The 13,705-nt window shown below is 42.8% G+C and overlaps 1 protein-coding gene across 1 annotated transcript in view; it reads right to left on the reverse strand.

Annotated features, from left to right (window-relative positions):
• The window catches only part of cacna2d1a (calcium channel, voltage-dependent, alpha 2/delta subunit 1a), a 50,707-nt gene that overhangs the window by 31,253 nt on the left and 5,749 nt on the right, over window positions 1–13,705 (reverse strand). Inside the window, exons 2-6 of the mRNA XM_061268835.1 lie at window positions 10,137–10,218; window positions 8,458–8,574; window positions 3,738–3,797; window positions 3,364–3,399; window positions 2,644–2,767 (exon numbers count right to left, since the gene is read on the reverse strand). Of these exons, the coding sequence (XP_061124819.1) occupies window positions 2,644–2,767; window positions 3,364–3,399; window positions 3,738–3,797; window positions 8,458–8,574; window positions 10,137–10,218 (419 nt within the window). The remainder of the gene's footprint in view (window positions 1–2,643; window positions 2,768–3,363; window positions 3,400–3,737; window positions 3,798–8,457; window positions 8,575–10,136; window positions 10,219–13,705) is intronic.

Consider the following 13,705-nt stretch of genomic DNA (forward strand, 5'->3'; position numbering starts at 1 on the left):
AGGGGGACGCCAGTCTATCATCACCCACACTGCGCCGCTGACACCAATTAAGTGGCGGCGAGAGAAGTGGCGAAAGGTGGCCGACTGTCACGTCTGCTTGCTGACAACAGCTGCCAGTCGCCACGATGACTCTACTGTACGTCGCCGCCAACTCTGTGTTAAAAAGCCTGTCACATGACCTTAAATCCAGTTGGAAGAAAAACGACTTTGCTACGAGCCAAAATGTGTCCATTGGATGATTAGGTCATCATGGAGAACATTCAAGTCTTTGCAAGGACAAAATGGACAACACAAAATGGACAAAAGTATTGGGAATCCATTTTCTTTTCCACACTCTGACCATTTCATCCCGCTATGTTAGTGAAAAAAAAAAATCTAGCAGAAGTTTTGAGACACACCTTTAATTGAAATGTGGTCAAAAATCAGGTGACAATCTTTTTTAATTGGACAAAAGTATTTGGGTAGGCTTGAGTTTGTCGCCACATGCGGTCATAAATAAAGCCAGGCATGGATTGAAAAAAATAAAAATAAAAACATGTGACAAAAGTATTTGAACACACTACTCAACCTGTCACCTCCAGAAGGTGTCCTGATATTTTTGGCCACAGCCACAAATGAAATGGGACACGGTAGAAGGGGGATTTCCACGCCGCAAGCCGGGCCGCAGCGAGGAGACTCGAGAACACACGGTGGCGGCGTGGTGATACCGCAGCACGTCACCGCCGCGCGTCCGCCACGGCCTGACAGGTGCCACACAGTGTCGGCGCAAACGGGCATCAGATATGCGGCCGCGGGGGCCGCCGAGGCTCTCCTTTCACGCCGCGCGTCCATGCCGATCTGCCTAATGAGCGGAGAGGGCAGAGGACGGGCGCCGTGCGAGGATCGTGACATGCACACGCTGTGATTCATGGCGTGAGAGGCGAGATGGATCCCTCTCGCTGGAATGGATCAAGAGGGAAAATAGAATCCAATCAAGCCTGACTAATGTGGGATAAGAAGGAATATTAGTCGCGAGGGGGGGTCAAATTCATCTCCTCTATTAATAGCCATGATTGGAGAAGATGATTAGCCGAGGAGATGTGGGGAAAAAGGATGAAAGAGGCGACATTTGTATAAAAAAAAAAAAAAAAGAAAGGCGACAAGGACGCCAGTCGGGTCCAGACTAAATCGTCGTAAATCCAGTTAGCGGACGTCTTTGTGACACTGATGCCATGAAAACGCTAGCTCGCCTCAGCAGTGTCAAGATGGCTGCCTGTCCCTTGAGAGGGAATAAGTGAAGGGGAAAAAACGCAACTACGCCCAAACCTCGCCGAGTATGACAAAGAGATGCTATCTGGTAAAAGGTAAACAGGCGAGTTACGCTAAATGCTAATCAGAGATGGGGACTCGAGTCACTGTGACTTGGACTCGAGTCGACTCGAGTCACTGTGACTTGGACTCGAGTCGACTCGAGTCGCTGTTTTGATGACTTGTGACTTGACTTGACAAAAAATGGAAAAAACTTGAGACTCAACTTGGATTTGGAAGTTAAAGACTCGGGACTTGACTTCACTTTAGACACGATAACTTGAATGACTTCAGTGTTTTTTAGTTTTAGTTTCAGTTTGAAAATAAATTAATAATACATTTAAAAAAATAATATCGATAACACGGTAGGTGCGCAGGCTGAGAATGGCGTTGTCAGGATTGGATCACTACCATGTCAATCAATCAGTCGTGCCCTCTCTACCTACCGAACGTGTTTATTGGAGAATCACGGCCCTTTATATCAGACAAGCGCAAACATGTCAGCGGGAGCGGTACCGCGGGTCATCACCTTCGGCTATCGCAATTACTTTTATGACGGCAAAAGACGGACAGCACAGCGCGAGATATGAAACAAAAACATTTCGGACAGCCAGACGACAACTTCAAACTTTGTCCTTCATTTGAAGAGCCATTCTGCCAAGTAACTGCTTTTCATTTATCTAAATAGGTGTGTGTATATAGCTTTAATGCAATGAATATGATGATGAAACTGAATTAAGTAAATATGATTTAAGGGTGTATTTTACTGAATATCAGTAATTACAGTGCAAATCCAAATTATTGTCATATTTTTTTAAACAGGTTAGACACATTGGACAATGATGGTTACTTAAAGTTACTGATATCTTGTCTTTTCACTACTAAGATCAGATTCTGCGGGTAAAATTGCAATAATAAGGTGACTTGACTTGGACTTGACCTATTCAAGGACTTGACTTGGACTTGACCTATTTAAGGACTTGGCTTGCCCAAGAAAAAAATGACTTGGGACTTACTTGAGACTTGAAGGTTAAGACTTGAGACTTACTTGAGCCTTGCACATGTGTGACTTGGTCCCATCTCTGATACTAATTATCACGAAAAAGAAACAAGTGAAATTATTTACCAAAAAAAAAGGAAAAATGCTAAATGCTAAAAACAGAACTGAAAATGGCAGTTGAGTTCAGCTACATCCAGAGACCATAGATTTGAACAGAGGTGGGTGGATATGACACAGCCCTTTTAAGCTGCGTGCCTCCAGTGATGCTAAGCTAGGAGGGGCAAAGGCGCATTACAGCGCATGACCTAAGAGTGGATGACAAGAAAACTGATAACACATCACACGTCGACACTTACAGCCCTCGTATATGTCGGTGGGGATGTGGACGGCAGTGGTGTTGTACGAGACCAGACGCTGGAAGACGTTGTCCACGTGGAAGTCCTCGGGAACGTAGCGGTTCTTCTTCTCCGTCTGATTGAGCTATGCCAAGGACGACATGGCAAAAGTTGGAAAATGCTGCTGTACAGGTTTAAATCCTTTTCGGGTGTGTGGTGTAGTCCCGGTTAGTCAAAACATGTCTAAGGCTGATTGTTTTTAAAAGTTGCAAATTTCTCCATGGAGTCTGGCCATCTAACATTAGTTCCTGAGTATATGAACACTACAAAATGTCATTTTTGTCTTTCCATTCTTATTGCATGATTTCCAGAAGCAAATTTCTTCAAGCTTCTGATTGGCTACAATTACATAATTATAGTTTATAGCATCAACTGTTGCTTTATGACAAGCGCCTTACAGATCAATATTGAGAAAACTAAATGTGAGAGTGTCGAAGGTGTGTGTTCTGTCAGTCAAATACAGAGTGACAGGAGTGCACTGTGGGAGCACGCGCTGCTTTCCCACAGCGACAGCGCACGGGAATGAGATGCCGATCCCCGCTTATCGAAGGCGACAGATGACGTCTGAGGCCACGAGGGGAGGAGGGGCGGGCAAGTGGAGTGTGCTCTTGACGCATGAATGCGAGTAAAAGTTCATCAAATACTCAATAAATCCACAAAATACTTCACTGTTGTACTCACGTCGTCTTTGGCGTTGTAGTAGACGATTTTGTCAGGCTGCCGGAAAAAAGGGAGTCAAGTAGGAAATGAGGGTTAGAACAAAATATGCATTACATTTGCAATCGTATTACGACAGACAAATTATAAGCAGAAAAATCCTTTTCACTCATGACAATTGCAGATAATTGACTTTTAATGGTAAATGCCTGCTTAGCCTGAAAATGGAGTGTTTTTTTTTTTTAATGCTAATAAGCTCAACGGTAAAATGGGGGACAAAATATCATGTTACCATTTAAAGTGGCAGTAACAAGGCCAGAGGCTTGACAATTGCATATTGAAATGAAAATACAACACAACATGCTGTCAATGTATTGGCAATGACTTCAATAACTCACCTCACTGTTGACTTGCCATTCGTGACGCATTTGTAAGTCTTCCGCCCTTGATGCCAGCCTCTAAACACAGAAAAATTCATGTACCGTAATTTTCGGACTGTAAGTCGCGTTTTTTTTCATAGTTTGGGTGGGGGGGCGACTTATACTCAGGAGCGACTTATATATGTTTTTTTTCACAAATCTTTACTTGATCATTAATTCACGTTATTTTTAGTATAGTTGATCACTTCACATGCTTTGATATCTTTATCTTGAACATATTCAAAACATGAAAAATAGAGAGAAAAAATTAAATAAAGTAATTAACACTTTAAAGCGCAATATCCTCTGGACATGTCCTCTGTCACCAGGATGACATAAAGGACGAGAAATTTGATCGATGGATTTAATGATTTGGAGTGACACAAATGGTTTGATACTATTGTTGTTTATGTGATAGTTATTTATAATATAGTTTATATATCGTTGTATAGGCCTGTGGAATAATTTGAACTGCGGCGCGGCACACGGCATTGTTGACAAAGGACGATTGATAAAAGACGAGAAATTTGATCGATGGATTTAATGATTTGGAGTGACACAAATGGTTTGATAATATTGTTGTTTATGTGATAGTTATTTAAAATATAGTTTATACATCGTTGTATGGGCCTGTGGAATAATTTGAACTGCGACGCGGCACACGGCATTGTTGACAAAGGACGATCTATGGATTTAATGAATTGGAGTGACACAGATGGTTTTATAAACGTGTTATTTATGTAGTTTTTTTTAAATAACTGTTACGATAGGCCCGTTCTCAGATCCTCGTTTGTGTTTGTCACGTTAGCATACCGTATCGTTTAGCCTGTTGTTGCTCGTTCATGTCTGTTCTTGGTGTTGGATTTTGTCGAATAAATTGCCCCCCAAAATGCGACTTATACTCCGGAGAGACCTATATATGTTTTTTTTCACATTTTTGGCCATTTTATCGCTGGTGCGACTTATGCTCCGGAGCGACTTATAGTCCGAAAATTACGGTAAGTGTAGTAATTTGGATGAGTTCTTGTACTGGCCAATGAGTACATGCTATTATTAACCCTCCCTCCTCCTCCTCCCTGTACACCCATTGTACTCGGTCCCGTATTCGGGCATAATGACTTGGTTAATAGGTTTATAATGCGCCCATCTTTTAATCTGTACCCGGTCCACAAAGGCGGCGTACTATTAATTTCCCACGGGATGCACTGAAATCCCGAGCCAACTGGTGGCTTGAATGCTACGCAAGACTCAAGGCCATTTGTAACGGAAGTGAGTTTAAAAAGAATACATTTTGCAATAGACGGGTGGAAATGAAGATTATGAATTATGCAATCAGCCGTGGAATTTAACCGGACATCCAGGACGATCACGGCGTCCCATTGTGACTCGACAGACCACAAACACGAAACCCTTGAGCATTTTTTTCTTTTTTTTCTTTCCCTCATTCATTAAGCCAGTGTTCCACTTACATGTCAAATTACTCGACTAGTGAATAATAATAAAGTAAGCAGGAAAAAAAAAAAAAACGCCTCCTCAATGGAAGTTGCATAATTCATTAGCAGTGAGGCGACATGTGTGGCACGTTTAAGTGACGTTTGGGCTAAGTTGGTCACCCGTTCAAAGTTAACGCTGGCACGAGCGCAAACAACTTTGCCTCTTGGCTACGTTGGGCTCTTTGTGCTAAAAATGCTAAATTGTACTTCTCCGAGAAGACAAGTGAGACATTGCAACTAGAAAACACTCCCACACCAAACATACGCGCAAGCTATAGCTGATTAGCAGGCAAGATGCACTGATGTGACTTCTCGACACAACCACGAAGCGACTCGGATCGGCTGTTGGTTCTACTTCCAACGAAAATTGTGAAAATATTATTTGAAAAAAAAGAAATAACCACATCACTTTGAATGTCTGCTAGCTTGATGCTAACACACAATACAATCTCCGGGCTAACAAACATGTTGACATAATACAGTACTATAGCAATACTGAGTTATACGTTCTTACTAAAATACTTGCATTCTTACTGAATACTAAAATAATAATCTTTATAAAAAAATAATATTACTGCAGCTTAAGTGTGAAACTCTTCACTTGTGTGCGCATGACTGTGTATTATGCTGCTTCCTGGTGGCCAATGTTGGGCTGGGAGGAATTGCTAAATTAAAAATCGATTAATCAGTCGATTTTGTCAAATAATCGATGAAGAGGATATAAAAAAAAAACATTTTGTTTTCCATTCTTTTATTCAAATGTGGGACATCATTTCAAATTAATTGTGCAAAAAAAATATGATTGAGTTCATGCTTTGCTCCATAACATACAAATACAAAAATTATCTAAATGATTAATTGGTTATTAAAAATAATTGTTGGTTAATTTAATCATAAATTAGTTGTTGATTAATCAATTAATTGTTACACCTCTATTCATTACCCTTAATTTCAACGAGGAAAGATTTTTTGTATATTAAAGTTGTTTTATATTGGATTGTCGTAGCAAATTCTCAAACTGCACGTCAAATCCATCCATCCGCCCATTTTCTGTACCGCTTAGTCCCCACGGGGGTCGCGGGCGTGCTGGAGCCTATCCCAGCAGTCATCGGGCAGTAGGCGGGGGACACCCTGAACCGGTTGCCAGCCAATCGCAGGGCACACAGAGACAAACAACCATTTGCACTCGCACTCACACCTAGGGACAATTTGGAGTCTTCAATTGGCCTCCCAAGCATGTTTTTGGGATGTGGGAGGAAACCAGAGTGCCCGGAGAAAACCCACGTGGGCCCGGGGAGAACATGCAAACTTCACACAGGGAGGGCTGGAGGTGGAATCGACCCGCACCCTCTTAACTGTGAGGCGGACGTGCTACCCAGTCCGCCACCGAGCCGCCGCACGTCGAATCAATAACGCTAATTGAAGTTGATACTGTCTTTCATAATAATGCATGGATCTTTTGTGCATGATAAAATCTGACCATCTTTATTGTAATACATATTAATGTATTGCTTTAGTTTGTAAAAAAAGTATACACGGAAAAAGGACCTTGAAAATATAATCACATATTAAATCACAACTGCAATATTGCGATTGTTTTTCTAACTTGTTCGAGTTGTGTTTTGTGTGGGGTTTTTTTGCTGCCTGGCAGGAATCCAACCGACTCTTGCTACTACACTACCGTGCTCGCTTGTTTTCTGCCTCTCCCAAAGGTATCGCCTCGCAAGCAAACACAACCCCTGCACCCGTCTGTACTTCAAAGCGCCCCCCCCCCAAACAGCTGCCACCTGCCTGTCGATGCGCAGGTAGGGGAGGGGGGAGGGGCTCAGGAGACCAAACCTCAAGCATCTGCTGTTGTTGTGACTGGCAACATGATAATCACATCTCTCTTGTGCGACACGGTAGTTTAGTCGTGTTTGTGTACGCGTACGGCGCTTGTGATGTAGGCGTTCTAATGGCTAACGACTCACGGCACGCCGACGGGTGTCAGCCTAACGCACGCACATCAGGGATCGGCGACTTGGCTGTAATTACGCGCCACTACACAACGCACAGCTGAAAGGGCCATTACTCAAGTGACACCCTAATGAACACTGCAAAGATTCGCCGAGCAACTTTTCGCTGGTGATTAACCGCCGAGGGAGGATTCGGCGTGTTTATGACGCTGGGTTGCCTAGCGACGGACGGTGTTGTCATGGTAACCCGCTGCATCCGTGGGTTTAAAAAAAACACAAAAAAAACGCAGGGATTCTCTTGGCCTGGCAACCTGCACGTCGGAAATGAAGAGGCGTTCCATCAATGGCGAGCCGCACCGAGAATAAGAGAGGACACCGACTGTGGCCCGGCCTGTGGTGGGAGGCCAAAGGCTTTTTCGGCTCGAGTGCCAGCACTAATGCAATACCAGACCTTAAAATAACCCCGATGATTATTCAAAGAGCCCCGTCTTTGTCTGACATCCTCTCAGGCTGTTTGTCTGTCTGTCCCGGTTTGCGTAGGCGCTCTCGGCAGCCAATGCGAAACTGGTGGACGAAGTTCGCTCAAGGTGAACGCAACAGGAATTCAAGTGGTCACTTGTAGATAATAACCTTCAGCTTGCCTCAAAGACAAAAGTAAGATGGTAAATGAGTCTCAATTACAGGACTATGACCACTTGCCTCTTTTGGGGTAAAAAAACAAACAAAACACAGACCTATTCCATCGGGAGATGTCAACCGCAGGGGCCGTCAATTTGGATAAGAGTGACTCGTCAATAATAAACGAGAACAGTCGCAGGAGTCAGAGGTGGCCTAGATATCCGTGTGCGGGTCCAAGTGGATTAAGGTCAAAGCGATGAAACAAAATGGCCTTAGAAGGGTGTCGGTGTGTTTGAGCACATTCATAATGAACAAGGTCGATACCAATCTTGGGAATTAACGATAGGCCAGAGAAGTGGTTAAGATGACAGTGGGTGACAAAAACGGAATCATTGGGGGACATTTGAAACAAAATGAAAAAAAAAAAACAGCATCTAATTATAGCTTTATTGCTTCATCAAAATGTAATTGTCGCCAAAGCGCTCAACTGGATTGACGGGTGTAATTGATGAGAAGGTATCCATGGAAACAGGGTAAGGGGTGCTTTAATTGGGTATCCCTCTGGCGTTTGGTCGTGAGTCAAATCTCACCGAGCACCGAAACAAGCAACATTTTGATGGCACTACCTCTCACCTCGAGGGCTTTGGAGCGGCTTTCCAGCAATCCCTCGATGTTCCTGGCGGCCGTGGACACGAGCTCCTCCACGCGGTTGGTCTCCACGCTGAAGTGCGTTTTATGTTTTTCGTAGATCTGGTGACATAACAATGGCAGATGTTAAGATTTTTTTTATTTTTTTTTTGCTCAACAGTTAGCATCTTGAATTTGTAGTTTTACAAACGCAAATTTTTAGTTTTGATTTTCAGAGTTACCGTATTATCGCCCAAGGCGACGATTAATAGAGAACACTTTTTGTCCGATCGCCAAGGGGCACTGAAATGGGCGATAATATGTATATTTTCCTTATGTAGTATGCAATACCTGCATCTCACTGGTGTTCTTAACACTAGAACAGCAGCTGTTTTGATCTACCTCTAACAGCGGGGTGCGTCAATTGACGCTCCATCGATGCGACACGTTACCGTCGCACATCACATGTTGCGTACGTCATGTTATCGCGATCGTCTGGTTTGAGCGCACGCCCCGATAACGTAATTGTGTGAGGAAATTGTAGCGGAGTGACGAGTGTAATTGTATCATAGTTTATGGAGGAAAAACTATTTAAAAGGGACATTCGACGTGCTGTCAAATCAGTCATATTTGAACTTGCGCAATGACGTCGGCATGCGGTCGCGGAGGAAAACATAAGTTTTGGGGGGGATTTTTAGCAGCATAGGCGATAATTAGAGGTATCAATGTTTTTTATTGATGTCATCGCTAACACACACTGGGCGATTATTAGAATATGGGCGATAATTAGAATAAATACGGTATTTCGTTTTAGTGGTTTCTTCTACTAACACAGACACACACAGATCCCCTTTTTGAGGGTTCAACCATACTGGAAGTTTCTTTCATTGCTGACCAACAAAAAAAGGTGGCGGCAGTTCACGAAGGCAAATGCATGTATTGGTTCTTCCATCCGGGTGGTGAACAATATGAAAAACCACCGCCACAGCAGAATTTGCGATGTTATACCTCGGACTGAAACTATTTACTCCTTTATGTATTTTTCTAGGACCAGTTTTAGTTGGGTTTGATGCCATTTCGAGTAATGCAGACATCAGAGTGTTTTTTGTGGCTATTTGCCTTCTCAAATGGTACCACCAAATGGACATGAAATTGAACCCAAAAAAAAAAAAGCTGATATTTTGTGTTTGGCACTCATCATAGTTGTCACAAAAAGTTGGTTATGTCACATTAGTTCGGGTGAGATGACAGTTTTTCTTTTAATCCAATTTCTTCATTTTTTACAGAAGGCGTCGAGGGACTTGGGCAGCCTCCAAACAATTTTTGGAAGAACTTCCTGATCTTTCGGCCAAATTTAAATTCACATTCAAACCGCCCCTTTTTCAACTTGCTGAACAAGTTTAATGCAGTATTAAAAAGAATCAATTCCAATGAAAGTTTGACATGATTTTTCTTGGAAGCGACACGCGATTGCAAGAGTACACTATTATTAGTATTAGCTCGTCAATCAGTGCAGTCTACAAGGATGAGATGAGGTAAAGTGCAGCATTAGCGCTAATGAGAAACGTCTATATATAGAGTTGTGGTAGAATGCATATGAGTGAAGGTCGCTCAAAGAGAGCTGAAGGATGATTAACATAGATATTCACTTTTTTCTTTGCCTGACTTTGATTGATGCGACTCACCTGAGTGAGACTCTGAATGCTGCTGGCCTTATCCATTAGCGTGGTCAAGTCCTTTTGCATTTGATCCACCCATTCTTTAATCCTGAGGACACATCAAGCACACTCAATTAGTTTCCTCACGCCATGACAGTGTACAGTAGGCTAGCATGTATTGAAGGAGTAGCGTGAAATAACAATGTTTAGCCAAGTGAATGGGTTACACGTGCATTAAGGCGAGAGCTATTCATAGATGGCAGTGTGACTGTCACGCCCCAGGGGTGACGGGATGCCGCGGCCGCGTAATGTATTCTTCTCAAAAGAAATGAGAGGACACACAGATCTAAGCCTTCCCAAAAAGCATAAGAGGGTAAAAGCATCAGAAGGTGTTGTGTTTGGGGAAAAAAAACTTAAGTCCACCATGAGAACTGCTGGCTTGAAATAAAAACATTTATGATGACACACCTGGCATAAACCATTACCATGTGCTCTGATATCTGTTAGCTTAGGTTGTTAGCATTCACCATGCCACCTGCTGGCTAAAAGTCTTAGGATGAACTGCTAAACTTTGTAGTGCTAACTATGAGAACTGCTACCCAAAGATGGGAGTGATTTTTTTGAGAAATGCTAGCTACAAATATTACAGTTAACTATTAGAACGGCTCAATAAATATATTAGCAATCCATGTGTGCGCTGCTAGCTAAAACTTTCACATGGGAGATTTTTTTAGGATTCACTCTGAGAACTACCAACAAAATAATATATTACAATTCACCATAAGACCTGTTAGCTAAAAATATGAGCACTCTTTTTTTTTTTTAGAATTGCTAGCTAAAAATATTAGCATTCAACAGCATACCAATAGCATTACTATCAGAATTACTAACTTCAAATATTACCATTTCCTATGACAGCTGCTGGCTAAACATTAGCATCCACAATGAGAACATACTGAATGTACCCTATGAAATGTTAAAAGGAATTATTCATAATTGTAAAATTGTAATTATTAATATACATGTTTTGCCTATATTGCAACATAGAAAACATGCAGGACACTGGCCCTCGAGGACCGGAATTGCCCACCCCTGCAATAGACCATGCAAATATGCCAACAGATCTCTCTTCGCTTTTGACTAACAAAGTTGATAAAGAATACACGAGTGACTCCATAATGAAAATTAACCTCGTCTCCCGTCCACATAATGAGTGCCAGTCTTTTGACCTGCCATGTTGGGGAGGGGGCTTTGACTGACCGTGTATCTTATTTAAAGCAAATACGGTGTAACGCGAGCCGGCCATTTTTAGCCTTGCAGGGTGGACAGCTGCTTGCTGCCGAGGGCAGATATAGGATGGACAGTTCTGTCAGCACATAATTCCCAAACAGTGTCACGGTGGAATTATGTCAGGGTTCAGATGTCAAATTCCCATGTTTTGGTATAAATAGTGAACAGTTTTGGGACTCGGGAAAACATAAAAGTTGAGTGTTGTAATGCTAAATGTAACATCTCAAAGCACTTGTTTATTTTAACAGGCTCAATCCAGAGTGGACTAATTAGCCACTTCCCTAAATAACCATCAACGCCGCTAGCTTGTGCAACAACGGGATGTGTGACTTCCCTGGTGGACGCTGATTGTTGCGAGAGTGCACAAAAGGAAACCGTTTGGCTTTTAACAAGAATTTCCTCAGCTCTTTTTCCGCCTGCCCCCGTCGGTGGAATTTCTTCCTAGGCGAGATCGGGACGGTGACAATGTGGGAAAGAATGGACCTAGCGGCTACGTCTGTATGAAAGTTACATGTCCTTCACCAAACCGTTAACACTAACCCCTAACCCTTTTAAGGTAATGAGGTGGGTGTGGCTAATTAGTGTATGGGTATTACGTAACGAACTTGAGGAAAGGTACGACAACGACAATCTGCACTGCACTGCACTTTGTCGGACTTCGATCTTGGGGGTTTTTTCCACGTACGTGACATATAAAAGTTGATCGAAACATTTTCCAAGGTTCACCCACAGAATACAGGACTCGACTGGTTCCACCACCACGACCTCAGCAGCCCGGTTTATGGACAGGTCGGTAGCGATTTACCCGATTCGTAAACATCCCCCAGCCCGACAGAATGAACACGGTATTGATCTTTCAAAAGCTAGATGGCACATCACTGTGCGCCATCTTGTTTCTAAGATGACAAAAACCATCTAATGGCTCAATATCTTATCTAGGGATTTCCACTCAAACAACCTCATACTCCGAGTCCAGTGCTTTTGATGTCATGGAGCCGGTAAACTATTTTTATGTTCCCGGCAGGTCCTGTGGGGGACGGTCTGAAACCTGAAATCCTCGTATGATAGTTCTAATTGAGATGCTTCATCAGTTGTTGGAGAGTGATGGGGATGAAAGTAGCAGTCACTTAGGGAATTGCTAAAAAGAGCTCAGACCAAAAGGCATCCAATTTGGGGGAGACAAAAACACGGTATTTGTTTTCTACCAATGGGACCTTTTCATTTAATAAGAGTCCATATAATTAAAGCCAATTTTAGCAAGATAAAACCCCCAAAAATACCATAAAAAGCTGCCATGTATCACCATGGGACAAGCAACTACATCTACCTTTTGTATTAAGGTCAATAACACCGTAATTGCCGCCTTTGTAAACGTCTCACGGCCTTGTTATCTTCCCAGATGGAAAACAAATGATGATCAGCCGAAGCGGAGGAGCCAAGCCTAAGCTAAAACCAGACGGTTCCTATCATTTAAGGAACAAAAGGGTGTGTGGGCGGCTGTCTGGGGAGAAGGTACAGTGACCAACCTACCTTCAAATATCAAGGCATTAGGTCACCTGGCTCAGCGCGTACCCAATAGATTCAAGATAATACACGCCGTACAAAATGTCCTCGGTTGTGAACCTTAAAGGCCAGACTAAAGGCTAGTATCCATAGCAAGCACCCTGCTTGTTTTGGATTGGGATACAAGGCGTTTAACTCACTGCCATTGACGGCTATGAACGTCAAAGATCCATTGTAACTGGGCTGGCAGTGAATGAGTTCTGTCAAATGTGAAAAGTGCCTCTGTGTTATCTTTTCAGGCCTGCAGTCATTTTTGGCTTCGCTCTGCAACATATACAAAAACACACCATTCCTGCCCATGAGCATAATTGTAGAACCCACCAACCCAGTCTACCTCCTTTTTGGTCAAAATGTCCAATTCACGCCATGACTACACGTTAGTGCAGTGATGTGGACTTGTCCCCTGATGTTCGAGCACTGGTATTAAACGCTACTAACGCTCCATTAAGGGAAACTCTCGGCGAAGCCATCACACACCGTCAAGAGCGCCACTTTTCTGTTGCACACCCTACGAGCACCTCAGAGAAATTTTAAGCACTTAACGCCTCGAGTGCCTGACAAGATGCCTTAATGGGATGTGCTTGAGCAGATATTAGGTGATAATAGCCTTTATTTACTCAAAGGATCTTTTATGGGGAAGCGACATGAAACGTCTGAAGACATTTTCAGGGACAAACCGTGGGCATGCTGTTTAAATAAAATTTTGAAAGACAATGTCCTTTTTTTGTTTAATTTTTCGCAAA

Source organism: Syngnathus typhle, linkage group LG21, assembly GCF_033458585.1.
Source record: "Syngnathus typhle isolate RoL2023-S1 ecotype Sweden linkage group LG21, RoL_Styp_1.0, whole genome shotgun sequence".
Lineage (NCBI taxonomy): Eukaryota > Metazoa > Chordata > Actinopteri > Syngnathiformes > Syngnathidae > Syngnathus > Syngnathus typhle.